The 27,514-nt window shown below is 40.8% G+C and overlaps 1 protein-coding gene across 16 annotated transcripts in view; it reads right to left on the bottom strand.

Annotated features, from left to right (window-relative positions):
* The window catches only part of ABI2 (abl interactor 2), a 73,260-nt gene that overhangs the window by 15,932 nt on the left and 29,814 nt on the right, over positions 1-27,514 (bottom strand). For 2 of the 16 annotated variants that reach the window (XM_083409778.1, XM_083409775.1), the window contains exons 2-8: positions 16,702-16,869; positions 14,066-14,242; positions 11,603-11,620; positions 3,766-3,863; positions 2,791-2,937; positions 881-1,005; positions 333-521 (exon numbers count right to left, since the gene is read on the bottom strand). In XM_083409778.1, the coding sequence (XP_083265904.1) occupies positions 333-521; positions 881-1,005; positions 2,791-2,937; positions 3,766-3,863; positions 11,603-11,620; positions 14,066-14,242; positions 16,702-16,764 (817 nt within the window). In that variant the 5' untranslated portion in view covers positions 16,765-16,869. The remainder of the gene's footprint in view (positions 1-332; positions 522-880; positions 1,006-2,790; positions 2,938-3,765; positions 3,864-11,602; positions 11,621-14,065; positions 14,243-16,701; positions 16,870-27,514) is intronic. The other 14 variants (XM_083409783.1, XM_083409785.1, XM_083409786.1 and 11 more) reach the window with 14 other exon arrangements.

Raw genomic sequence — 27,514 nt, 5'->3', positions numbered from 1 at the left:
CATAGTCTTATACACGGAAAAGTATGGTAAGTCAATAATGTGCAGTTGTCAGAATAATGCTTGGATCGAAATAACCGAGACAGATGGTAGACAAAGGGGCATTTTGAAAACAACGCACAAAGAAACACAGCAAGCCAAACAATTCAGTATAACAAGGTGCTTTCAGCAGCTGAGAAAGATGGTGAAATGATGGAAAACGAAATGCCACGCTTTCCCAATGAAAACCACACAAGCATAGGAAACTCGGTGAATCTGCAGTACTCAACAAAACCAGTCTTAGGCTGCTATTGCATCTTGGCTGCCCTGCCTCAAGAGGAAGAGCTGAAACTCACCTGCGGAAGGAGTGGAAGAAGCAGCAGGGGGAGTTGGAGATGTGAAGCCATCGGCAAGGGGCTGAGCCCCTGCAGCAGCGGCAGCAGCATCTGGGGCGGCAGAGGATGGGGCAGTTGCAGGGGTGAGAGGAGTGGGAGCAGGGGCAGAAGTAGCAGGAAGGGGAGAAGTGCCAGCAGAACTGGCAGGGGCTACGTGAAAAGAGGAGGAAGAGGAGGAGTTAATAAGGAGTTAATAAGGTTAGCAAGGATTAGAAAAGCTTTCGAGTATTTTGTGCGGAACGTTCCACAAACGCTAAGAACTCTAGCCCCAAAAATGGCAGCAGCGGGGGGGGGGGGGGGGAGAGGAAGGATAGGTAGAATAATGTTTATGTAGGGAAAGGGTTACCCCTTAGGTACGCAGCAAAAACGGGGTGGGGAATGGGAGGAGGATTTCAATGTAAAACATCGCCTTTTCCCCCTAACAGGACTCAAAGCAGCTTACAGATAATTGCCATTACCAAGGAATCGCCCAACCCCAAGAGGAGCCCCCCCCCCCCCGAGAGATTTACCTGGATACACACTGGGAGGGGACGGAGTAGGGACAGCAATAGGGACTCCCACACTTCCACTTCCGCTGTTCTCTCGACTGCTGCTCCTACTGCTAGGATGGCTCCCTCCACTGCTCCCGCTGCTGCTAAAGAAATAATATAAAAACAAACAAACCACAAAGGCATCCATATTCCATTCCATGCCAGGCACACGCAGATTGCTAAACTTCGCAATTTTGGAGACAAAGAAAGGCGTGCTGCTGTTTTTCCCCCTACGTCCAAGCTAAAATCAGGGTACATCACTGACGAGTAACAGTTGCCTGCTAGATTATAGGAAATGGCTTTCAGGACCCTAGAAATATCAACTCTTAATGGGCAAAGGACCAATATTAGAAGGAGGTTGGTTTTATCTGCATTGCTTAATACTCCACAAGTAAACACGCTTAGGCCTAAAATAGTTTTTGGCATGACACCATGAAATCTCACCAACATACCATTACATTTTATGCTGGCCTGGGCTAATCTGTTCTGCAGATCAATTTCCTTAGTGCAGACCTATCTTAGGCCAAGGCCTTTTTCCAGCTTTTACATTACATCTGCAAATCCACATAAAGGAATTACCGTATTTTTTGCTCTATAAAAAAGCAGCGAGAATATTGTTAGCCCAGAAATGGAAACAAGAAGAACTACCAACACTGGAAGAATGGAGAATGAAAATGATGGACTTTGCAGAACTGGATAGAATGACAGGAAGAATTAGGAATCGACGAGATCAGAGATTTATTGAAGAATGGGAAAAATTCTCAGAATATATGCATAATTTAAGTGAAAAACAAATAACGCTTGTAACGTTCAGAGAAGCTTTGTAAAAATGAAAGCTAAAATTATGGATTGAAAGCAGATTTAATTTAAGAAGTAGATATGAACTAAGAAATGTGTGGAAAATTGAGAAGGGAAGGAGTACCAGCCAAGTTGAGGGAAGTCAAAAAATGAGAGAATGGTTTTATAAATTGTTTGAATTGTATTAATTTGTCTTATTTGTAAACTGAATGAAAATTATATTTAAAATAATAATAAAAAAAATTTTTTTTTGCTCTATAAGACTCATTTTTCCCCTCCTAAAAAGTAAGGGGAAATGTGTGTGCGTCTTATGGAGCAAATGCAGGCTCCGCAGCTATCCCAGAAGCCAGAACAGCAAGAGGGATTGCCGCTTTCACTGTGCAGCGATCCCTCTTGCTGTTCTGGCTTCTGAGATTCAGAATATTATTTTTTCTTGTTTTCCTCCTCCCAAAACTAGGTGCGTCTTATGGTCTGGTGCATCTTATAGAACAAAAAATACGGTAAATCAGTCATGTTTCCTATCTATTTCATGTTACCAACATTTTCACAGGCCCCAAAGTCTCATCTACAGGTATAGGAATAATAATAATAATAATAATAATAATAATAATAATAATAATGTCTGTTCAGCATGGAATCTCAAGTTTCAGAACTTATTGGGAAGTAACAATAAAGCCTCATGACAGCATCACTCTCATTTGTAGACACCACATTTTAGAAACAGTGTACGACCATGACCATCTTATGGTGGAGAGGCAAATAAATAGAAGTTATAACAAACAAACAAGCAAACAAACAGGATACAGTTCTATTCAAGACTTCATATGCTACAATACACAATTCGGCAAGCAAATTGTGTATCTTTTAAAAAAAACTCTTCCTAGACAAACAACTTCGCATTATACAACATGTAGCATAAAGAGCATGGTTTCCCTCTAACTCCCAATGGATTTCCCAAGAAATCACATGAATTTATGAAGTTCTAAGTGAAGGGTTGGAGGGAGGAGGGGGGGGTTAAAAGCAGATCACTATAAAGCTGTGTTATGTGTCTTAATTATTGTTAATATTTTGTGCAGGAGCAGACTGAATACCTGTAAGTGCGATTCCTCTGATTCACAGAAGCTGTCCTAACAGGGCTCTGTTGCGAGGGAGCCATATTACGGGTAGGGCTAGGTACATAGTCATTTGGTACCACTGGAGGACGCACTGGCTCCAGTGTGCGATAGGGAGAGTGACGCCTACACAAGAAAAACATATGTATGGAAGCAATTTCAGACAATGAAATACACCAAACACCTTTGGGCAAGGCAGTGTAGAACTCCTGCTTACTGTTCATATTGAAAATGCACAGGGCAGGATCCAGTCCACCGCCGGGGCTGCGCCTGTGAAGGATTCCCTTGGGCACAACAGAGCCCAATTTTCCTACTCCCCCTTCACAGCGCACAAGAAGGCAGTGCCAAAAAAAGAGAGGTCTTTGCATGCCACCCATGTCCCCAGCCAGCTCTCCCTCTCCTCTCAAAGTAAGTGACTTCTGCTCTGGTGCATCAGTGACTTGCATTAAGAAGAGAGGGCAGACTGGGGAAGCATGCAGAGAGTTCCTGGTCCAATCGCTGGTCTATCATGGTGCCTGCGATGTGCCTGCACACTTAGTTGGTCAGAAGAGGAAGAGAGAAAAAGGGACTCTACTGAGCCTATAGGAACACTCCACATGCTGGTGCCATGCTTCTCAGCGGACCTAACTGGGCCCATGAAATTTCTCTGTTCATGTCGTACAGGATAATCAGGGCCATTACTTTTTCTAGGTACAGCAGTGTAGAGCTACTCTACAAACAAAAGCCCAAAAGGCTCCTGCCGAAAGAAACTATATCCAACCATTATTTCCACCTCCTGGCGATGCTATGAATGTGCTATCTGCCTACAAGGGAGAGAGACAAGACACCTCCAAAGCCCACAATGTCGTTTTGAGGCACTAATGAGCCATGAAGCAAGAGTAAAAGCAAGAAAGGATTTTTACCTTCCCTTTTTGCACCCTGCCCCCTTTCCAATGCGCGTGAAGTTGTACTTACCCAATCGTTCCTTTCCCTGACATTGGCGGACTGGGTGGCTTCTGGGTGGGTGGCGTGGTACGAGGCAGGCCACCCATTTTCATATTCTGTGTACTAACCTGCATGAGAGGTAATGGGAAGAAAAGCAAACCTCACTAAACTCTTCAGGTCAACGACTGAGAATAAATTAAGAACCCTTGGGGAACTGATCTGCAACATTAAAAAAGCAGGGGAATGTGCAATAATAATAATAATAATAATAATAATGTAGAAGCCCCAGTGGCCATGCACCTATGTGCAATTTCTACAATTTCTAGTTAAGATGTGCTCAAAGGACTTGTGGTTCTATGGCGTGTTTAACAGTTGTTCTGACTGCATTTGCCTTTAGACCATCACATTTAACTTCCAATCACCAGCAACAAGTAAAGTGTGCCTATCTCAAGGCAAACTTTGCTTACTAGGCTCAAGGCAACATCCTTTCCCTCACTGCATTTCTAGCTATGCAAATCCTGCCCATGTCTGCTCAGAAGTAAGCCCCACGGGGTTTGATGTGGTTTGTTCCCCAGAAAGTAGGTTTAGAACTGCAGCCTAGAAATACAAATGAGATATTTTACTGAAATGTAGGGTATAAATGAAAGACAAATGGGTTTCCAAACTTTATGTATTATAATACAAATCAGGGGTGGCTCACTTGTGGCCCTCTAGATATTATTTGCCTACGACTCCAGACCACTGGGCTATGCTGATGGGAGTTGTAGTCCAACCACATCTGGAGGGCCACAATATATCCCTGAACTATATAATACATAAAGTTTAAAAATACATTTGTATTGCATGTGTCCAGGACGTGCCTAAGGGTTTGGCAACAGCACGCTGGCTACACATTCTAGCGGTAGCAAATGCAACTCTGCCACAGCACAACACATGAAGTGTCTCTCAAAAGCACTTAATATATATTTCAGGAAAACAATTACCGTATTTTTTGCTCTATAAGACTCACTTTTTCCCTCCTAAAAAGTAAGGGGAAATGTGTGTGCGTCTTATGGAGTGAATGCAGGCTGCGCAGCTATCCCAGAAGCCAGAACGGCAAGAGGGATTGCTGCTTTCACTGCGCAGCAATCCCTCTTGTTGTTCTGGCTTCTGAGATTCAGAATTTTTTTTTTTCTTGTTTTCCTCCTCCAAAAACTAGGTGCGTCTTGTGGTCTGGTGCGTCTTATAGAGCGAAAAATACGGTATTTTTTTTTGTTTGACTGAGTGGTGGGGAACCTGCAGCCCTGCAGGTGTCATTTTATTGCAACTCTCCTCTCACCTGACCAACTAGAGCGTGCTAGCTAGGGTTGATGGGAGTTTGGGCCCAGCAACTTCGGGGTGGTTGTGAGGGTAGGCAAGAGGTGGTCCGCCACCAACCTGCAGTGTCTATGAAGCTATTAGATGTGCCTAGGACAGGGAATGAGTTATACGTAACGTGAAACCCTTACACCACGTATTACAAAAGCACAAGGGGGAATCCTAAAAGCTCAATTTAAGAAATAATCTGGTATCCTCACTTCCCAAGAGGGATGCAAAGACCTGGCCAAGTATTGGTGAATATCTCATTCTGCTGAAAAGAGTCTACTCTGAAGTAACAGAAGCCAGTGTAGCAGTAGGAATATTGCTGCTTCTGCACCCTTCGTCCTTGTCATTCAAGGGCGCTTGTGCTGGTCCCATACAGTCTTTCACAGGCTTCCTCAACCTCGGCCCTCCAGATGTTTTGAGACTACAGTTCCCATCATCCCTGACCAGCCCTGCTAGCTAAGGATCATGGGAGTTGTAGGCTAAAAAACATCTGGAGGGCCGAGGTTGAGGAAGCCTGGTCTTTCAGCTTTATAGTTTAAACACTGCAGCCTGTCCCAAAAGATTTTTTCCCCCAAAGTATCTATTTGGACACTTTCTATCTGCACTAAGCATTTTCATAAATCAACTTCATATATGAAATGAAGCTTCACTTGCAACACCACCCTAATAAAATATGGCCTTTTTAAAAAAAAATAAGAAGTGACACTTTGTGTATAAAAGAAAGACTATATCACCAAGAGTTATTTCTGTCATAGATCAGCTCATTTTTTAAGGATTGGTAGCCATTTTATTGAGCTGTTTCATGAGATGCTGATGACGAATTACATTTACGATGCTGCAAATGCAAGCCATGAGTAATTTAATGTTTTGTGTTCATCAGCATCACGGTGGGTTGATTATTTTAAAAAAGAAAAAAATTCACTGCTTGTTTCCGCGTAAATCACAAACATGGGGAAACTAATACTTGTGTTTGTGTATGGAAAGAGCTTGTGTGTGCGTGTGTGTATGTGTGCGCGCTGCTAGGAAAGCTACCTTAGCCCTGGACTATGAATCTAAAATTTCATATTTTAAAAAGCAACACTTTTACAAGACAGGATCGCCCACCACATCGTGGAGCATGAGGTAGAGCATTATGGAAAAGACACCTCAACCTTGAAAGATCTCTGAATCTGGGAAAACTAAGTTTTCAAATTTCAAAGTTGGATCCAAAAGTTGTCTGTCTGTCCCCAATAACTGGCCCATATGATTGTTACAGGATGGTTGTATAAATGCAGCTAAATAACATGCCTACACTTTTTCTTCTGGATAAATTTTCGAGATCACTACACTGCATTTTCTACATACACTATCCAAGATTCACTACTAGGCGTGGAAATATTTATCCAGGTTCAATACACACTAAAAGGCAAGCTAGTAAAATGCTTTTTAAAAAAATACCGTATTTTTCCATCTATAAGATGCCCCCATGTATAAGACGACCCCTACTTTGGGAGGCAACAACCAATCACCAGTCCACCCTCTGCACTATCCATGTATAAGACGCCCACTGAATTTTGACATGGGGAGGGGCGGACCTAGTCATATACAGAGAAAAATATGGTAAACTCCATGATAATTTTTTTAGGATTGCGTGTGACTCAACCTCTCAAAATCACTGGGCTTTTGTCCTCCGCAAGAGGTGCAATGAAAATTTATGTGACCTTGTGGGGTTTCCACACAAAAATCACAGCATTTAGAACAAGAATTTATCTTAAAATAGATTGAGACTACTTCACACAATCAAAGTACACCATTGTCTTTGAAGCAGATATAGTTACCCTGCTACAACAGGAGCCGTGATTGGCCACAGATCATCAGCATGTACACATAAAGAGGAAAAACTCATGTGGCCACTTATAGCATGAATGTGAACACTGCAGCAAGTTAAGAAGCCTTTAAAAAGCTAATATAGATTACAAAATGTAAGCAGCATCACATGTGTGTCATTTTAGGATGCAAGTGCGAAGGAAGGAAACCCACCATATTCAATTTCATTTCCGTGGTCACAATCTAGGGAACAATATGCCCTGTTGTGTTTGGAGCTTGAGTTTTACAGCATAACAGCTCCACAGCTCACAAACTGATTTTGACACGAGGATTTTCAAAAGCAGCTTGTTAAATGACAAGATATTTTAGACTTCTAAGAAAAGAAAGCAAAAGTTTCTGTGGGGACGATTAAACCCTTAGCATCGCTGAAAAGGTTTCAGGATTGTGGCACATATGCCTGACATTAAAAGAGAAGCAACTTTGATTTTACATGGCTATTTTAGAAGCCAGATATGACTAAGATGTTTGCCATTTTCATTACACGGCTTTGATTTAACAGTATCCAGATTGGCAAGAAGCTAGGGGTAAAAGCTGGGGGGAGTCTGCAAATGAAAAGATTAAAGAATCAACACCCTCAAGGAGGATGCAAAAAGATGGAATCTTTTACAAAAGATACATAGCCCCATTTTCTTGTACTCAGCTCTACTACTTAGTTCAGAAAACTAAGAGCCGACAGAAGTGTAACAAGCAATGAAAGGAAAAATAAGCTACAAAATTATTTAAGTATCCCAAATATATATGTATTTTCCCAAACTTAATAACTGGAAAGCAGGAGAGAGAAAGAAGAGGTTCTTAATTTATCTTCAGAATGAACTGTGAAGCTTCAACAAACTATTATGCTTTTTTTTATATTTCCCTTGATTAAAATTCAAAACATCATCTCTCCTTCACCCAACTGCTTTAGGAGCTCGCTCGCAATAATCTAATATTGCTCGCATGTCATGCAGAATTATTAAGGAGGAAAGCACTGCTGAAACAATGGAAACAGCATTTCCTCACTAAATGTGTGTGTGGTGTAGGCAGCAGCAAATACAAATTCTTCAGCAATAGGTATCAAAGTAGCCTTCAAGCATACCCTGCAGATTTTAGGTTGGTGTTTTGCATTAGTGTAAACAGTGGGGGTGCGGGAGGAACATTTCCAATGGACTCTGCTGCTTCCAGGGTCCGGGACAGAGGGAAAGGGTTCCTTTCCTCACAGCAGCCCCTCTTCTCTCACCCAAGTCAATTACCGTATTTTTTGCTCCATAGGGCGCACCGGACCATAGGGCGCACCTAGTTTTTAGAGGGGGAAATCAAGGGAAAAAATCTTATTTCCCCCCCAGCCCCAAAGAGCAGCGTACAGGCTGTGCGCAACCTCTCCCTGCCAGAGGGGTTGCGCGCGGCTATGGCACAAGCCAAGGCAGCCAGCGGGATGAATCCCGCTCACTGTTTTGGCTTCCTCTTTAGCCCTGCGCAACCTCTCCCTGCCAGGAGAGGCTGCGAGGGGCTAAAGAAGCCATAGCCCTGTGCAGCCTCTCCCTACCGGAGGGGCTGCGTGCGGCTATCCCTGAAGCCTATAGAGGAGAGGGGTCAGTGCGCACCGACGCCTCTCACTCTCCAGGCTTCAGGGAAAGCAACGCGAAGCCTCGGAGCAAGGTGGGAGCGCTCCCTCTGCGCTTCGGAGGCTTAGCGTTGCTATCGCTGAAGCCAAGGAGCCTGCATTTGCTCCATAGGACGCACACACATTTCCCCTCAATTTTGGGAGGGGAAAAAGTGCGTCCTATAAAGCGAAAAATACGGTAAGCGGCCAAGCATGAGGAGTAGGGGGGAAATTCTGTACAACTGCTGAGGCTTTCCTACTTCACCCAAAACCATGAACCTGGCAAAGGGAACAAAGGATCTGCGCACAGGGTTGGTTCAACTGCAACACCTGACAAACAATACATATGTGCTCCAGTGCACACAAAAATCTGAGAAGCTACTCCCCAGGGGTTGTTAGATCCCACCCCCCAGCTGGCATGGACAGGGTGATGGGAGTTGTAGTTCACAACATCTGCAGGGCATCATATTGGCCACCTGGCCAATATGATAGAAGACTTGGATTTTGAGGATTTGAGGAGGCCCAACACTTGGAAATGCAGAATCTGTACGCCTCTGCAGTCAGCCTAGTAGTGGAATGTTTTTATTGGTCCATAAATGGAATTATATAAATATATCAAGGGGAAGTCCCTTTCCACATTGCACCCCCTTTTGTCAAAATTTATACCAGTTAAGGGCATGGGCACACAAACGGATTTGCCATTTTCAGCTCAAAGATACTTGGAAAACTAAGGTGAGAGTGACATATCTGCTTTGGGGGCTGAGAGCTCCTTACCATGGTCAGTTACATCAGATATATATTTTTATCACCTTCAATCATTGCCTCACATTTGTATGCTACCCATTCAAGGAGCTCAGGGCAGCATACACAGAAATTACCCCATATTATACTCACAAGAACCCTGTGCGAAGTGGATGAAGGTGAAAGAGTTTGACAGGCCCAAGGACACCGAATTAGCTTTGTGTCTGAGTGAAGATTTGAACATGGGTGTCTATGATCCAAGTTCAAAACTCTATACCATGCTGTGTTCAGTCAACTAGAATCCTAGACGCAACTATGTCAATATGCATTGGTAGCACTATATGTTACTTAGTGGCAAGTCCCACTGACTTCAATAGTACTTACTCATGAGTAAGACTGGCATCTTTCCTAAATGACAACAGTTAGCTGTAACACATTCTTAAAAGTACCCTCCATAGACCATTAAATGGCTTCTTAACTACCTTCTGAAGACTGATAGGTTGCTCTTCCTGAAATCTGATTATATTCTTAAAGTAATGCAAGACAATATATTAAGTAGGCATCAAGGAGCCAGGGATAAGGGATCCATTAATGATTCTAGTGTTGGCTGCTTTTTAAACTAGCTGGAGATACCCGCCAATCACTGACAGAAGATGGCAGATTCCAAGTATAGATAAACTGGCTAGATTATGGGTTGGTTAATTAATAAGCATGGGTGTTGAAGACACATGTTCCAAGCTGGACTTTAACAGCAATTTCATATGGATAATTCCACTCAGTCTAGCTCAGACTCTTGGGTCTGAGCCCCATGTTGGGCAAAAGATTCCTGCACTGTTGGAGGCTGGATTATATTACCCTAGTGGCCCCTTCCAACTGTATGATTCTATGGTAATTCAGCTCTTAACAAAACAAAAAGGAGAATTATTCTTCATAGCATTCTTAGAATGTCTATGAATGCCAGGGATAAAATGCTATCCTCAGAAAAAGGGTTAAGAAATGCTGCTTGCTTGCTACTTCAGTTCCAACTGAGCACCTACGCTCAAACTCCTAAACTGATGTTGGAAAGCAGTAAACACATATGCAGAAATATTTATGAGAAGCTATTTTTCCCCCCTATCCTTAAAGAATCTCTCATCTAAGCTAAGATATGAAGCTGCTGGAAATAATTTGAGTATGCAGAGCAAGTTAGGAATAATTTCATTTCCTAAACCCGAGTTTGGCTTAATTCTTCGCCATCCCAGTTGTTTCTCATGACACCAGAAAGCATGCTCCACATTTCCAAACTTGAAGAAGGTTGCCTTATGTTAAATTACATTTTAATTATTAGTATAATTAAACATCGTGAACAATCAATTACCTGATCTTTACATTTCTAATTAGTTTCAACCAGATTTCAAAATCTTCCGCTGCTTTTCCAATGGGAGCGACACAATTAGCTCCATGTGCTCAGGGGGATCTGCAATGTGCTTTTCCAAGCTGGCAAGCCAGATAGGTTGCACAACAACTAATTCCCGACATGTCAAGGACTGGAAAGAATATGTTGTTCCAATAAAAAACCAGAAACCCACTGGATGCCGGAAGCCCTTGAGCACACTCTTAAAAGTAACTGAATTTTTAAAATGTCTTTAGATGCAATTCTAAAAAAGTCGGATCACAGATTAAATACCATCAAGCATTTCAATCAGATTGATTTCCAATGGAATTTAGGCATGCCCATCTTTTTCTATATTGTAACTTTGGACTGCAAACACCATGACATGAATGAATGTATTCAAGCATGACAACACTGAGAAAAATGTTAAGCTCTTCCTAATACTGTTCAAAGCTACAAAGTGTGGGGGATATAAGGGCAGTCTCACAATATAGTTTACGTTTTTTATTTCAACATAGCTATTTGTGCCAGTGTACTGACTTGCAGCAACAGTGTAACGTAAGTACTATTTCCTAGCAGGTTTGGCAGTCCCAGAAGTGGGCTGTGAATGGCTAGCTGGTAAACATCACTTTTTCATAAAAGAATCATGCCCCACATTACTTTTGATTTTTCAAAACAGGCAAGCTTGCAAATTCAAGTAATCAAATCACATCATATATAGGATAAAAAGATCATTACACAGGGGGAGATCAGAGGTCACAAATATATATCTTTTTTATCATGAAAATCATCCATTATCCAGATCCTTATGGTCATCATTTTGCTATGCTTTAAAAAATGTTTTAAGACCAAAGAATAGTGTTCAAGGCAGTATTCCCTCCCACCCCACCCACCAGAAATTATCACTCTCCCCGAATGTAATAGTCTGAAGAATAAGAATGAAATTCAGCCCTGTCGTTTCTTACCTTAAATCTAAGCAACCACTTAATGCATAAATGAAGCAAATAAAAGAGGTAAGGAAGAAAAGCATTGAAAGGTTAGTTGAAACTTCAGGATATGAAGAGAGAAGGGAAAAAAGAAAGAAGTTAAGCATTTAGCATCAACAAAATAATGTATCAGTAGATCATAGAAAGAGTGATTAAAGCAGAATATGTAATGGTTTTCGAGATGAAATTTATAAAGCCACTATTAGAACCATCTTAAGACACTATTAACTCCAAGGTCAGCACTCAATGTTTCAAACACTATTTCATGAGAGACAGCTAGAGAGCCACTATTAACCCACCCATGAAACAACCTGTGGCAACCAACATCTTATTTCTACATGGACTAAGTTAAAAAAATTATTTAGAGTAATATGAAGCAAATCTTACTACTGCATGTACAAATTTCAACCAATTGAGAAATAACAATTTTCAGGTTTTTTAATTATATGTGTGGCATATTTCACAACTCCCATTCAATACCAGAGACAATGAGTGTGACCAAACTTTACCCAATATAGATGTTCTCACAAGCCTTCTGCTGTTTAACCTAACATCATTAAAGGAGGTTTCATGGAACTGCATACACTACTTGATTAAATATACACATTACAATTTTTGATTTATTAAATTAAAACCCATCAATTTTGCTTGATAACCCAGTCATGGGTCCAGCTTATTCACTCTACTTGTGAGATGTAGCTAACAAAAAGTAACTTTTGTAAAAGGTTTTCATAGACATGGTTTATATCATTGCTCTGCAGAACTTTTTTTTTCAAAATAACCTTTAAAACCAGATTGTTCATGAAGTGATTACAAATAATTTATTTGTATTATAATTGTAAAAACCAAGGGTTTTTTAATGTTATGTTTTTACAAAAAATATATGCAGAGCAGCTAATTCAGAGTGGAATTGAACTAAAATCTCTAAATATCAGTATTAGGTTTTATTTGACAACTTAAAGAGCTCTACAACTGATTACCACATTTTTAAAGCTTTAATGATTAAAGATAGTATAACACTGTAAATACTGTTTATGCATTTTTCTTTCTTCTTCAAAAGTTTTTATTCAGAATTTCCCTTTCAGATAATACAGTGTGCATGAACTACTTGTCTCCGTGATATTTACACTGCTGAAAAGAGAATGTAACTCCATAAATCAAAGAGACACTACATTTTCTGCACACCAAGGGTAAACATTAGTGTAACTGGTACAGCAATTTCAGCTTTGTAAGAATCTGAAAAGCTTATAGACATGCATTTTAAAAGGCACTATAGAATAGGTTTCAAATTCATCAATATTTAAGACTAGTACTTGTTCAAAAATTGTGCATTTTCAGTGAAGTTAACTAATTAAAGTGACACTTGCCTCCAAGCGAAGAATGTTGGAATATATTTGTGTACTTAAACATTCATTATGGCTTCTGATGAGATTTATCTCCACTTTTTTGAAATGCAAACAGGCATGCAATGCCTGTAGTTCAGGAGCCATCAAATGAGCAACTAAGGCTGCACTCCTAACCCCACTTACCTGGGGGTAAGCCCCATGGAATTCTATAGGGCTTACTTCTGAGTAGGTATGGTTAGGGTTGCACTACAAATTTATTTCTCTGCAAGCTCAAATAATTCCCAAGGAAATAAATAAAATGGCATGCCACTATGCCATTATCTTGCTGCAAAGTTCTGACTGAGTGGCTGTAAGCCTTGCGAATCATTCTTATTCACATTACTCTTGAGATATGCCTAACGAATTGCAAAAATACCACAGGGAAAAGGTACTTTAGGAAAAGACATGCAAGAATCTGAACAAAATTTGAACATGCAATCAGATGTGTATCTGCACAAAACAAGCAGACAAACTGCACATGTAACTCGATTCACAATTTAGCATATGTTAGACTCAGCTACAAGGGCTGTTAGAACTACATGCAGACTGAAGCCTATTATTTTTATTTATTCTCGAGATTTAAAAACTCCCAGTACAGACACACGGGAAGCTAGTCCCTAGATTTTGCATCTCATGCAAATCTGGAAATTGTATTTGATCTTGGAGGCCAATGCCACACACATGGTGGCATTATATCTGGGTCATGACAACATCTGGGGACATGCAAACAGAAAAGGGAGAGAGGCATAGCCTGTTGTCACAAAGGTACTGTTTGACAACCACATCCAAAGGAAGGGAATGGCACCCAATGCTTTCTTTCCCATGGTGAAAGCCTTCTACCCATTTCTCAAAATACAGATATCACAAGTAGCCAGAAAAGCAGGGAGGCTGGGGGTTTTGTTTTTTAAAGACTGAGATACAGAAGGAAGAATAGGAGTTCAGTAAAAAGGACCATGCTGCCATTTGGGAAAGGGAAGGAGTCCTGCATACAAATCTTTGCATTCTGAAAACATACAGGGAGACTCATAAATCAGAATTATTCCACATTACCACTTACCTTCACCCCATGTCCAATGTCATCTAGGATTGTATAATCAATAGGTTTTCTAATATAGCGAACTGGTCTCTCCAGGTTGGCTGGCGCAATGATTTTGTGAGTTCTTGAAGTGTTTTTATTTGTGGTCAAGATGCCAATTTCTCTTCTGGCCACTTTTTCTTTATGTATGTCAACTGTCTGCGAGCATAAAAGAATTAAAATATTAGAGATTAAGGACTGGTAAAATGAATTTATCTAAGACACATTAAGCAAGCTAGTCAGTGTCATTACAATACCTCTAATTTTCCTCTAAGTTCCAATATAATTTATATTTATTCTCATTTAATATCAGAATTTTTGGTTTATACAGATATACTGTACAGTATTTTCATATTTGGGTGGATCTAAAATGTCTGAATTAAGTAGGAATGTTACCATAAAAGCATCCTATTAATGCTATATACCATATTTTTCCATGTACAGGAAAAGACTAGGTTTTTTAAACAAAAAATTAGGTTTAAAATTGGGGCTCGTCTTATACATGAGTAGTGCTGAGGGGTGTTTTTCTTAATTTGGACTCCCCCAAAGTAGGTGGCGTCTTATACATGGGGGCATCTTATACACTGAAAAATACAGTAAGCAAGTAAACATAGCAAGACTTAAAAGCTAGCCTCTGATGCTTCTGACGACTGATAGATGGCATATATTGTTGTGGTCATTACCATGCTCATTATAAACATTTTCCCCAAATGTCAGCTTTAATTTTCTTGTTGGAAAAAGTAACTTGAGCAGATGTCCTGGCAGAGATGTCATTTCCTGACACATGAACCACACATACTGCTCATGCCTCAATGTTTGTACAGGAAGAGGTGGTAGACCAGCAGCACCAGGCCCTAGGATCCCAGGAGATTCCTTCTGTAAAGGTATCTCCTCTTATGTTATGCAAATGGTTACAGTTATGCTGCTACCAACAAAGGCCATTCCAAACATTACTAGGAAAGACTCTGCTGAGCAAGCAAACAATTACAACTTTGCTTTGCAACAGGTTGCATTGTGGGAGATGGAGACGAGGGTCTCACCTGGTGACATTCCCTGACCTCATTCTGCAACATGGCATCTTGCAAAAAGCATGAATGGGGCCTAACCACCAGGATCTCCCTTTTGCTTCCTTGCAGGATCCAACAGATCAACTTTCGCTAGGAGGTCAAATTATACTTGAATGTGGAGAACAATACGGCATGGGAAAGCCACTGGCACAATTGGTCATTTAGGAAACTGGCAAGTCAGATTAGAAAGTGAAGAAAAATAAAGTGCTACTATGCAATTGCTATACATCTTTTACTGAGCAAAAAAAGGAAAATAATACTGCCTTTATCCAGTCATGTACAGACTTCTATTTTGATGAACTTATAATAAGAGTCTTTTAAAAGCTCGTTAAAAAACCACCAAGGCAGAGAAATTATTCTCTACACACGTGCTATCAAAAATATTTTTTAATGTTTCAATTTTCAAAATCTGCTTTTCAAATATCATTAAAGCTCTATTAGCTTGCTTTAAACTATTAATACATTGCACATTCTAACAAATTTTATAAACATAACTCTCCTCTACTAAAATCATACCACTTCCAATATTTACAACATTTTGCATGAATGAGTTAATTGTTTTTAGCTGGCCAGAATTATTGTTTTAATTATTTTTCCCCAGAGAGTAGGGGTATCTAGAAAACAAAAACAAAACACTCATTCTGAAAACTGGGACCTACAGTGAACAATCACAAATTACATTTAAATCATTTAACCTTCACTAACTCATAATAATCAGTGTATATTAATGTTACACTGGAAATCTTCATGTAGCCCAGCTAGGAACCTTCATGAGTCATGTCCCATTATGCATATACTGTTTTATAACAGAGACTGTAGAACAGAGAACGGCAAGGTCTGCTCCAACCAAAGCTCTTTACACGCAGGCTATGAAGAAATTTTCCTATTCAGCGTTAAGCAAGTGGAATTGAGACTTCACAATGAAGTTGTTGTTATTATTTTTTTAACGTTCCAGGACAAACATTTATCATATTTAAAAAGGAATAATCGATTTCCTAGCAGAAAGACATTTCATTCTCCATACTACCCTTGCCTGCATTAATAATGCATATCAAAATTACAAATTTTAGAAAGACGATCAAGATTTTAAACTAACAAAAGTCAAGGTAACAGGAGAAAAGGGGAGAAATGCACGCCACCTGGATTTTCCCCCAATCTACTAGAATTATTCCCCAAAATGTCTTCATTATAAACACCATTTGAAGGCAAAAAGAAAACAAGTCATCTTACTTTTTAAGAAAGTTTGACCTGCTATTGCAAACTGCAGTAAGGTAGTTTTTCCGGATCATACTGATAATTCAAATTAGTTTCAAGTTTTATCTGTGGCAACATCTCTATGAGTTTCCTAACCTTCCACCACATGAAGGTTGTACAATTTCATCCTCACAACCACCTTGTGAAGATGCTGATTTGTCCAAGGTCATCAAATGCATTTAGTGGACTGAATTCAGATTCCCCCCCCCCCCCCATGATCTGGGTCCCATCCTATCCACCGTACCACACTAGGTGCTTGATACAAACTAAGCAAACATAAAGAACAAGTTTTCTCACTTGCGAAATGTGGTTGATTGAAGATTCCATACGCCTAAGCTGGGATGCCTGGATATCCAGCATCTGTAGAACATTGTTGGCCAAGGTGTTGATCAAATAGGCTACACTAGCTAAAGACTGTGTTGTATATGCTTTGGTTTCTTCTAGGGCTCGTTGCTTATCTGTTGACTGAAAGGGAAAAGCAAAATAATCAGAAATGCAACATTTTCATATGAACTACTTTGAGGTAACAGGTGACATTCTCTCTTTGAACCTTCCCACACCTTGGGCCAATGCGCAGAGTACATTCATGTCTGGCAGCTCCTCTTCCACCACCCCCTTCCCACTCATTGTACAGATTAATGGCACCCAGAGACCTCAGAGAGAGAAGTATTTACATATAAATGTAAATTGGTGGGTGTTATTGGGTTGTTGTTTTTATTTTGATTATATACAGTGCTTTTTTCTGGAGGGGTGCAGGGGTACGCACACCACTACACATTTTGTGAATCTAAGTTTGGCCTCATTGAGGGGCAGTATTTCAATATGAGTAGGAAAAAGAGAGTACCCCTAAACATTTTTTTAGAAAAAAAGCACTGATTATATAGATTGTGGTGTTTTATGTTGATCTTGTTCTGTGAACCGCCCTGAGATCTCTGGGCATAGGGCGATATATAGATTCTAACAACAACAACAGAGAAAAAAGTTGCCTAGTTTGGTGAGATAATAAACACAAACTTCTCAGTCAACGAGGACAGGTGTACATGCAAGTGTAACCTTTGCACCCACCTATCACTCTCTCCAAATACCACAATTCAACCTTTGAAGTATATTTTGGAAATTGTTGTGATGCACTATAGCGGATATCCTGCCCACAACAGATTTTTAGGTGCCCAAGTGTCTGGAGATATTTCTTGTGCCCTTTTTGGACACATTCATTTATACCAAAATTGACCAATATAAATGAAATACTGCACCCTGGTTTTAGTCTAATATAAATTACCATGACCACTGCAAATATAAATACAGGAAAAGGGGCGGGGAAACCCATCGATTTACCACTCTTACCCTTCCTAACTCAAGTGAACTGAAAAGCGGTTTCTTCCTGAATACCTAATCAGCATTTTCTATACAATATTCACAAGATACTGGCTTCACTTGTACATATGGGAAGCCAAACCAGGCTTCGTGCAAACAAGCAAATAACCAGGTTCCTGGAGGGAAGATTGTGGCTGCTTGAATGCCTTTGCTTGGCTATGCTGCTGCGTGGTTTGGCTTTTTGTTACATGCAAACTCTGATTAGTGATTGGTTTTTCCCCAGATAAGCTAAAAGCAGGAGTCCAGGATCAGATATGAAGTCAAACCATGTCTTAATGCCACGTAGCACAGCAAGCAGGGAATGAGATGAGTACAGTGGCCATGATCTTCCGCCTGGAAATGCCAATGTTTGCTTGTTTGTAGTCTAAGCCACGGCTTAGCGTTATGTACCATGTAGCGTATTATATAGCATTATGCCAGGTCACCCTGTACCAAGTGAAATACCGTATTTTTCGCTCTATAAGACGCACCAGACCACAAGACGCACCTAATTTTTGGAGGAGGAAAACAAGAAAAAAAAAATTCTGAATCTCAGAAGCCAGAACAGCAAGAGGGATCGCTGCGCAGTGAAAGCAGCAATCCCTCTTGCTGTTCTGGCTTCTGGGATAGCTGCACAGCCTGCATTCGCTCCATAAGACGCACACACATTTCCCCTTACTTTTTAGGAGGGAAAAAGTGAGTCTTATAGAGCAAAAAATACAGTATTTAACGGATGCCCAATAGCCAGTTTGCTGCATCTAACTAAATCTCCCCAATGTCCTGTATTCGAATCAAGCAACAATTCAAAGACTGAATAAAACATACAAAGTGTATAGTTCACGGGGCTGAGGTTGCTAAGAGCTGAAGTCCAAGAGCATCTGAAGTGCCACATATTCCCCTATATAGCTGGCAAGAGAACATCCTCCTCTTTGTACTATGTATCTCATGACTAGCCATGTGCCTCATGACATGGTTTGTTCTGCTTCAATTAACAGAAAAGAAAATATGAGGGAAAAGAAGCTGTGAGCTATTCAAAACTTAACTTAAGGGAACACCAACTACGAAAGACATAATCTTCAAAACTTGCAAAGGTTACATCCTCCCTTCCCGTATCTATTATTCCAACCAGTGCCAAGTGAATGCAGTCAATAAATCAGCACTCCAACATTTTTAGCAAGAGCAGCATTTCTAGAGTCAACGGCAAGCCAAACGTGTAGTCATCTTTCAACTCAGAGCTAGTAATTTGCTTTTTAAAGTAACCAGTGAAATCAGTTTTGGCAACAGCAGAAATATGATTCAGCGTGAAAACAGTCAGAGTCCATTTGGATGAAAACAGAAAAGCTGACCATCTGGCTATCTGTTTCTAAAGCACCAAGTTCATCAGATACAACTGAAACTGTATTCTGCAACCATTTTAATAACAGGCCTTTTTTTTTAGGGGCTACAGCCTATTTTCCTTAATGCCCCTGCTTTAACCCGTTAACTTTGTCAAAGTGAGGCAAATAATTGCAATCCCATCTCTCTACAATTTTGCTATTCCTTATCAACAGATCCTTTAATGCGCTAGGATATTTTATGGCTGACAAGGCTTAGGATTGTGTCATGGCCCTAGCCTCATTTTGGAACAGTGAAATGTGGGGGGCTATTGATGCAATCACTCCTGCTACATGTCCTCTCCAGTGCTGCAAAGCAACTTGTTCCCAGAGGAGCCGGAAGCTATAAAGCACCGTGGAACAAGTTTTATTGGAAAGATGACCAAGCACTTACAAACACATGGTCATGCCTATAACAAGGTTAGGTAAAGGTAAAGGTACCCCTGCCCGTACGGGCCAGTCTTGACAGACTCTAGGGTTGTGCGCTCATCTCACTCTAGAGGCCGGGAGCCAGCGCTGTCCGCAGACACTTCCGGATCACGTGGCCAGCGTGATGAAGCTGCTCTGGCGAGCCAGCACAGTGCACAGAAACGCCGTTTACCTTCCCGCTAGTAAGCGGTCCCTATTTATCTACTTGCACCCGGGGGTGCTTTCAAACTGCTAGGTTGGCAGGCGCTGGGACCGAGCAACGGGAGCGCACCCCACCACAGGGATTCGAACTGCCGACCATGCAATCAGCAAGTCCTAGGAGCTGAGGTTTTACCCACAGCGCCACCCATGTTAATACTTTTCACTTTGCTTGGACATGTAAAAGGGTAAAAGAGCATGGGGAAATGATTCATAAAGAATTGAAAAAAATGTTTGAAATTACTCCCCCCCCCCCCCGCAAAAAAACAGAGTCCTTTCTGTTGGGGATAACTCAGACTGAAATTCCCAGGTGTCAGGAAAGGTGATTTATGTATGCTACAACTGTGGCCCATGTTTTGTTAGCCCCCAAATGGAAAATGAGCAAGGTCCCAACCAAAAAAGGTTGGCAACTTAAGTTGACAGAATATGCACAACTCGCAGACTTAACATATAGAATAAGAGAACAAGAAGAACATATGTTTAAAGAAGATTGGAAAATGTTTATTGAATACAGTATATGGAAAATAATTGTGTGCAGCTGAAAACGTTGGCAGCATTAAGATAAATTCAACAGTGTAAATAAGTTTTGATGGATGTAATAATGGAAAACCAATTGGTATAGTTTTTTTGTAAAATATTCAGGGATAAAAGATATGCAAAATGAACCATGGAAAGAGAAGAAGGGAAGTCACTGATATCCTAAGGATGTAAAACAGAAAATTTAATAAAAATTGTATATATATAAAAAGTGTGCTCATTTTGCCAACTCCAGGGCGTTCTCAGATAACCATTCAGCAGCATTGTTCCAGTTTTGCCTACTGCAATAATGGATTCATGTTCCAGCACAATTCGGGGCTGGGGGCACTGGGAAACCCTGTGGGTACCAGAGACTTACATGCACATATGTGCCTGCAAGCACAACACTGGTGACCACTGGCTTAGGAGTAGTGGTGATACACTGCTACATTTTGTTTCCTCCAACACCAGAATGTGTGCCCATGCCAACTGGTTTGGAACCAAAATGGGACCACTGTCAAAATGAAAGTTTCTCCGTACCAAGATATATAACACTTAAACATGGGCTCACCAGAGGGAGCAAAAATAAATGCCAGGCCCTCATAAATGAAGTGCCATGTCTGCGGCCTTGTAAGCTCTCTGAGCCATGTTGACAGTTTGAACAAATTTCTCCCCTCCTTCAAGGATCAGAGGAAAGGCAGGAAAATCTTAATCACTAGTGCCCAAGCTACAACAACCGCACAATGCAGCTCAGCCTCCTAACTTGTACGTCTGTCAGAGCCTAGACACCAGGCCTGGAATGTTTAGCAGAGGTTGGGGCTAAGGTAGTAGTTCACCCACAATTCACTCATCTGCAATATATTTAATGTGTAACAGAGACTCCACACCTAACAGTTATACAGTGGTGCCTCGCAAGACGAAAAGAATCCATTCCGCGAGTCTTTTCGTCTTGCGGTTTTTTCGTCTTGCGAAGCAAGCCCATTGACGGAGTAGCGCTATTAGCGCTATTGACATTTTAAGGGCTAAAAACGGCTTTTTAAGGCTTAGGGGATTAGCGGTTTTGCTGCTTAGCGATTCAGAAAAAGGGGTTTTGGAGCGAAAAACCCCCCCGAAAATTTTCGTCAATTTTCGTCTTGCGAAGCAAGCCCATAGGGAAATTCGTCTTGCGAAGCGCCTCTGCAAACAGAAAACCCTTTCGTCTTGCGGGTTTTCCGTCTTGCGAGGCATTCGTCTTGCGGGGCACCACTGTATGTCATTTTCACTTTAGGCCTGTAGCGGTGATTATAAGGGTGAAATCTGTCACACTACTACTGAAGATCAGAGACTACAACCCTATAGGGAAACTGCCCTATAGCTCTGGTTTTGTGGCAAAGTAACATCAATTCATCCCACTTCAAAACAGAGCTTCACCTCCACTGTAGCACAACAGAGTTCTACAGAGAGTGAGGGGCTGCATTGGACGAAGTAAGCATTCATGAATGGGTGTCCTAAAGGAGCAGAGAAGTAGGCTATTAGCCATTAAGAACAATCGTAACAAGTCAGCATTTCAGAGCACTCATTAAAAAACCCTGAATGAATTAGAGAAAAGTGTCGGCAATGTGAATGTCACGCAACAGAATACCCAGTTTCACTGCGTGCAAGATTGACTGAAGCTTATACAGTATTTTTAAAATAAATAAATTAAAGGTTCTAAATGGTTCTGCCTTTTATGCAGAAACCAGTAACAGGCAATAACTGTTCACACATCAGGAAAGGTTAGAAGCAGTTGATAGTCATGCCGGATTTGATTTTACTATATACTTTACATGTAGGCTTCTTCAACACTTCTAATTTATTTATAAGAATCACTGTTAGCCCACCTTTTAGTGCATGCAACATCTCCTTAATTTTCCCAGCTCCTCAAAGCTTTTTCCATATAACCCCCACATACTGCAACCCCTTCTGTCTCAACACTCTCCATTCTCTTGGGACCCCTCAATCACTACCTATTATCATGACTCATCTGCCCACCCCATTCCTGATCTCTGGGTTTCTCCACTTTCTACATTCTCATTCAAGTCAACTATTCACTACTATGCTTCTGTCCCTTTTTCTGAAAAGCTCCTAAAAACCGATGTGATTTTTCCCCAGGCAAACTGACCTTTATTTCCCTTAAAGAAACTGCACTATTTGCCAAACACCAACTCACACAAGAGCGTACCAAAGTTGTCCTAAACTTTAAGATGGGCAAGGATCAATCCAACAGAAACCTTTAGCAAGTGAATTTTCTGTTCTTACTAATAGGACTACAAACAGAAACTGTCTAGCATAGAATTTAAGAATAAAAGCAGGTCAAATTCTGACAAGTATGATTTTACATGGGAATACATTCTTCCATGCTTGGAAACAATTTGTTCTTAAATTGTCCACTGAGGTATTTTAAATCCGTGTTTACAAGTTTTTCTCTGTGTGAACAAAGACAGCTCCAGTTCAATGAAATAGCTGCACAATGAAGCCTTTTCTTTAGATAGGGATTTGTTTTACTAATAGCACCACCACTCTATTTGTGACACTAGACAAAAGTGCCCCAGCTGAAAACCCATGAAATGCCATGGTATGTTAGCATCAGAGTGTATCTGCAGCGTTGCAAATAAGATTTGAGGCAATGCTCACCCATCACCCATCCCACTTGCCTAAGTTGCAACCCCTCCTTCTTCTCTTCTTCCCCTTGCATCTTTCACAAGAATGAAGTGAGTGCAGCTTTATAGTGCCTAAGCCCTTACCCTTTTAGGCCTGAGAAGGCATGGAAAGCTACATGCAACAGTTGCCCTGCCTGGCTTTCTCTGTTTTCCAGGTAAAGGCTAGAACGCTCAGAGAGATCCAGAAAGAGATCTGAATGTCTTACCAAAAAAGCTTGGCATTTAACTATGCTAAAAGTGTATTTGGCTATTTTGAAAAAATCAATTTACAGTACTATTTTGAGCTGCCCCCCCCCCCTTTGTGCTTCTGGGTGTCTAATGCCTCTCTTTTCCACTTTCCCCCACCTCTGTTTGCCTCCACCATGCTGCCTAAGGACCATCCAGGTGGCATTTGGAGGAGCAGTTTGGCAGCCCTCAAACCTGGTGCTGTCAAGACAACTTTCTTCCTTCAGCTCTTAAGTAAGGTGGCTAACCACAACTGAAGTACAGGTTTCAGATTTCAAAATCTACAGTTTGTCTGGGCTTCCCACAGCTCTTGCCACCAGTCTTTCATGTTGGACTTAAAAATGGGAGGTGGTGAAAAAGGATACAAATGCAATGAATAGATGAATGAATACAAATAAAGTCTCTTGGTGGTACATTTTTCTGATTTAAAGCAAGGCAGCTCGCCATCTTGGCAGCCTGGTCAACTAGTTCATTGCCCTTGATGCCAACACACCTGGGTATCCAACAAAACCTGAAAGTGGGGGGACTGAAGTGCCCCCAACTACTAAAGAACAAAAATCATAAATAAGGTAATGACTTTAAGACCATCAATGGACTGTGAGAGTCAGTATACAATGCTGTTTTATTCCAAACAAAAATTCTTAATGCAGTCGGCATTGCTGACAGCTCTAATGGCCACATTCTCAGGGGGGAAAGACCATGGATACAGAGGACATGATGGACTGGGAAAAGGATTCACCTATACAACCAGTCTTTGACATACGTGCCTTCGCAGGAGGGTCACATTATGCCACGGCCTTTAGTGCCTGGAAAAGGCACATAGCCGTCCTCAGATTCCAGTAACTTCAGAGGTCCTCAGATTCCAGTAACTTCAGAGGCCACAAAAGAACCCCAGCCTCTTCTACATTCCTTTAAGAACAGAGGCTCCACTCATCATGACTGGAGCTAGCTACTTAGAGGAATGTGCATTCCCATTTAAGGTTCAGTTGCTGGTGTTAAAACAACATTTAAGTTCGCCTTGTTTGGCTTCCTGCCTAGGTGCCACGTGGAGCTATCTAGGGTGCTACCCAGCTTGATTGCATTTCAACCTAAACCTCTCTTTTGTCTAACTTTACTTCCCTAGATCCCTCCCTCCTTTATATGACCTTGTCTTGCTGGCACCTGACCTGTGCTAGACCTTTGTTTACTTGACCCTGACCTGGGACTAGCAGTACATGACCTGGATCCCTGGAATTTGCGCTTAGCATACACCCTATTCTAGCTACATCCTCATCCCCCACGCGGGAACCCTGCTTAGGACAGAACAGCAGGGGAAGTCAATATAGTGCCCTATAGATATTGTTTAGAGTATAAACTCCCATCCCATCATCACTGACCATGCTGGCTGGGTCTGATGGGAGATATAGTCCAACAACATATAGAGAGCATAACATTGAATATAGAAGGTTCTGCAGAGAAAATAAGACTCAAATGAGAGCAGAATCCACATGTTTGCAGGACCTGGGAAAAATGACTGCACAATCTCTTTGAAGTGAGCAATGCTCACAATACAACCAATGATAGCAGACAGGTGTAATCTCAGCCAAGTAGATGGTTTATCCCAAGCAGCCATCTGGTCTAGGGGGATGGTGACAGGACTGCTGAAAAAAATATTATTAAGCGATAGTTGGAATTGTTACAGAAGAGTCCAAGTCTGAATACAAAGGTTGTAATGGGACAACTCTGGGAAAATTATTATTATTATTATTATTATTATTATTATTATTATTATTATTATTATTCCCCGCCCATCTGGTTGGGTTTATCCAGCCACTCTGGGTGGCTTACTGCACATAAAAATTGCTAAACATTGGACATTAAAAATTTCCCAATACAGGGTTGCCTTCAAATGTCTTCTAAAAGTCAGATAGTTGTTTATTTCCTTGACATCTGATGGGAGGGTGTTCCGCAGGGCAGCCGATGCTACTGAGAAGGCCCTTTGCCTGGTTCCCTGTAACCTCACCTCTCACACTGAGGGAACCACCAGAAGGCCCTCAGAGCTAGACCTCAGTGTCCGGGCTGAACGATGGGGTGTCCCCTGCTGGGACACAAACACACAATCCTAAGTGAGACAAATCAGGCAGCGACCACAGCTTAGTTGCACATCATAGAGAGTGGGAGAGAGGTGTACAATACAAACTCAACAGGGATTTGAATTCTTCTACAGAGACTACATATATACCCAATGGTGAACAGGGTCTGATATTCTTCAGAGCTGATGGTCTTCCAGAAAGAGAGAGAAGAGACAGCTAGTGCCTTTTTATGACTAGAAGAAATTCAAACTCATCTTACGTCATGCAGACAAATTTCACTCGCCACAGGCATCCAAGCACTTAGCTATTTACAAATCTTCTCTAGGAAATTAAGACTCTCTCCAGATTAATACTCTTTCCTTTTCAAAATTCTAATAGCACAACTAACTTACATCATCTAAAGTAACACATGTGTGAATTAAGAAAGTAATTTTCAGTTTAATAGTCTAGGGATATTAGATGTTAAGAGGCACTGAAAAACATGAGGGTGTTGTGACTTAAAATTATTATTATTATTGATTGATTTTATATACCGCCCTATACCCGGAGGTCTCAGGGCATTTCACAGAACAAAAATCAAAATATATAGTCAAAATAAAAACAACCCAATAACCCCCGTCCTAAAGAGATGGGGAAACCATACTCAGCGCCTATATTTTAATAGGAACAAATCAACTTGTCTACAAATTCTATCACACATATTCTACAACGTTGCTGGAATATTCCTCTCCCACTGCTAGATTTGCAGAGGTAATGGAAACACTCTTGTCTGACAAACTTTTATGTAACCACAAGTTTTAATTACGGCATATTAGGGGAAAGAGAAGTCTTTAACCATGACAGAATTCAACTAGGAAACATCAAACACATATGCTTTAACATTGTTTTAAAAGATCCCTCATAGTAATGAAGTCAAAGTATGCAATCAGCAAACCACCAGCACTTATTTCAAGTTTCTGTGCAAACCACAACAGAAACCATTTTTATTACACTCCTGTTTGGATTGCTTATGTTAAGGCAGCGCTGGACAAATGGAAGCTCAATTCCCCTTCAATGTCTTATCAATGACTAGGACAACCCAAACGTGAAGCTCTACGTCAGGGGTCAGCAAACTTTATCAACAATGGGCCAGTCCACTGTCCCTCAGACCCTGTGGGGGGCGGACTATATTTTGGGGGAAAAAATAAATGAACGAATTCCTATGCCCCACAAATAACCCAGAGATGCATTTTAAATAAAAGCACACATTCTACTTGTGTAAAAACACCAGGCAGGCCCCACAAATAACCCAGAGATGCATTTTCTACTCAACATTTCTACGCATGTCAAAACATGCTAATTCCCGGACCTTCCACGGGCCGGGTTTAGAAGGCGATTGGGCAGGATTCGGCCCCCGGGCCTTAGTTTGCCTACCCATGCTCTACATAATGGTATATATTTATAGCAATATGCTTTTGTTGCAGTATCAAAGGCCCAAATAATTAGTCAACACTAAGAGATTGCTATGGAGAACAAGCCCCTTAAATACTGCCTCCTTAAAAACTTCCACTAATACCTAATTTACAGGCTGTGTTGACAGTTAAGTCCATTCATCTACTTACTACCTATTTTTTAAGCGTTTTAGATCTTTGGCCAATCAGGCTCAATTAATTTTCATCTACAGTATTGTTATTTATTAGGCACTGTACTGTTATTTTAACTGTATTTTTCTGTTATTTTATACGTATATTCAATAAGGAAGTTAGGCTCTACATTTTCAACTAAACTGTACTGACTTTTGAAGAACATTTGAGTTTGTCACCTAACTCTAGTCTAGGCACAGGCTGCAACTAAATATTCACCACAGTGGTGAACCACTTCCTGTCTAAAAACCAAAAGAAATTAGCCACAGAGATTAACATGGGTTGCAGGCACAACTCCTACAACATAAGCAACTGAATAGAATTCAGAGTACTGATACTGCAAATAATAAGTTAGTATCTGAACAATTATTTTTAAAATAGTATTGTCATAAATCAGTACTAAACAGCTGTGCAAAACAACTATATAGTAGCATAATTTGAGAACCAACATGTTACATTTCCAACAGCAGCCAAAAGAGACAGTTAAATACATTTATTCATATGAAATATAAATATCAACACCAATAGAGATAGACACCTACCCTGTTCATTCTATTTTCAAATGCAAAAAGGCAAATTTACTGTAATTTGATATTCAGAAGCCTCCTAAGCATTATGGGTTAATTTAAAAATGAATAGTAAAA

The sequence above is a fragment of the Podarcis tiliguerta genome (assembly GCF_965153285.1).
Source record: "Podarcis tiliguerta genome assembly, chromosome: 1".
NCBI classification, from domain to species: domain Eukaryota; kingdom Metazoa; phylum Chordata; class Lepidosauria; order Squamata; family Lacertidae; genus Podarcis; species Podarcis tiliguerta.
This window is presented reverse-complemented; position numbering and strand designations above follow the sequence as displayed.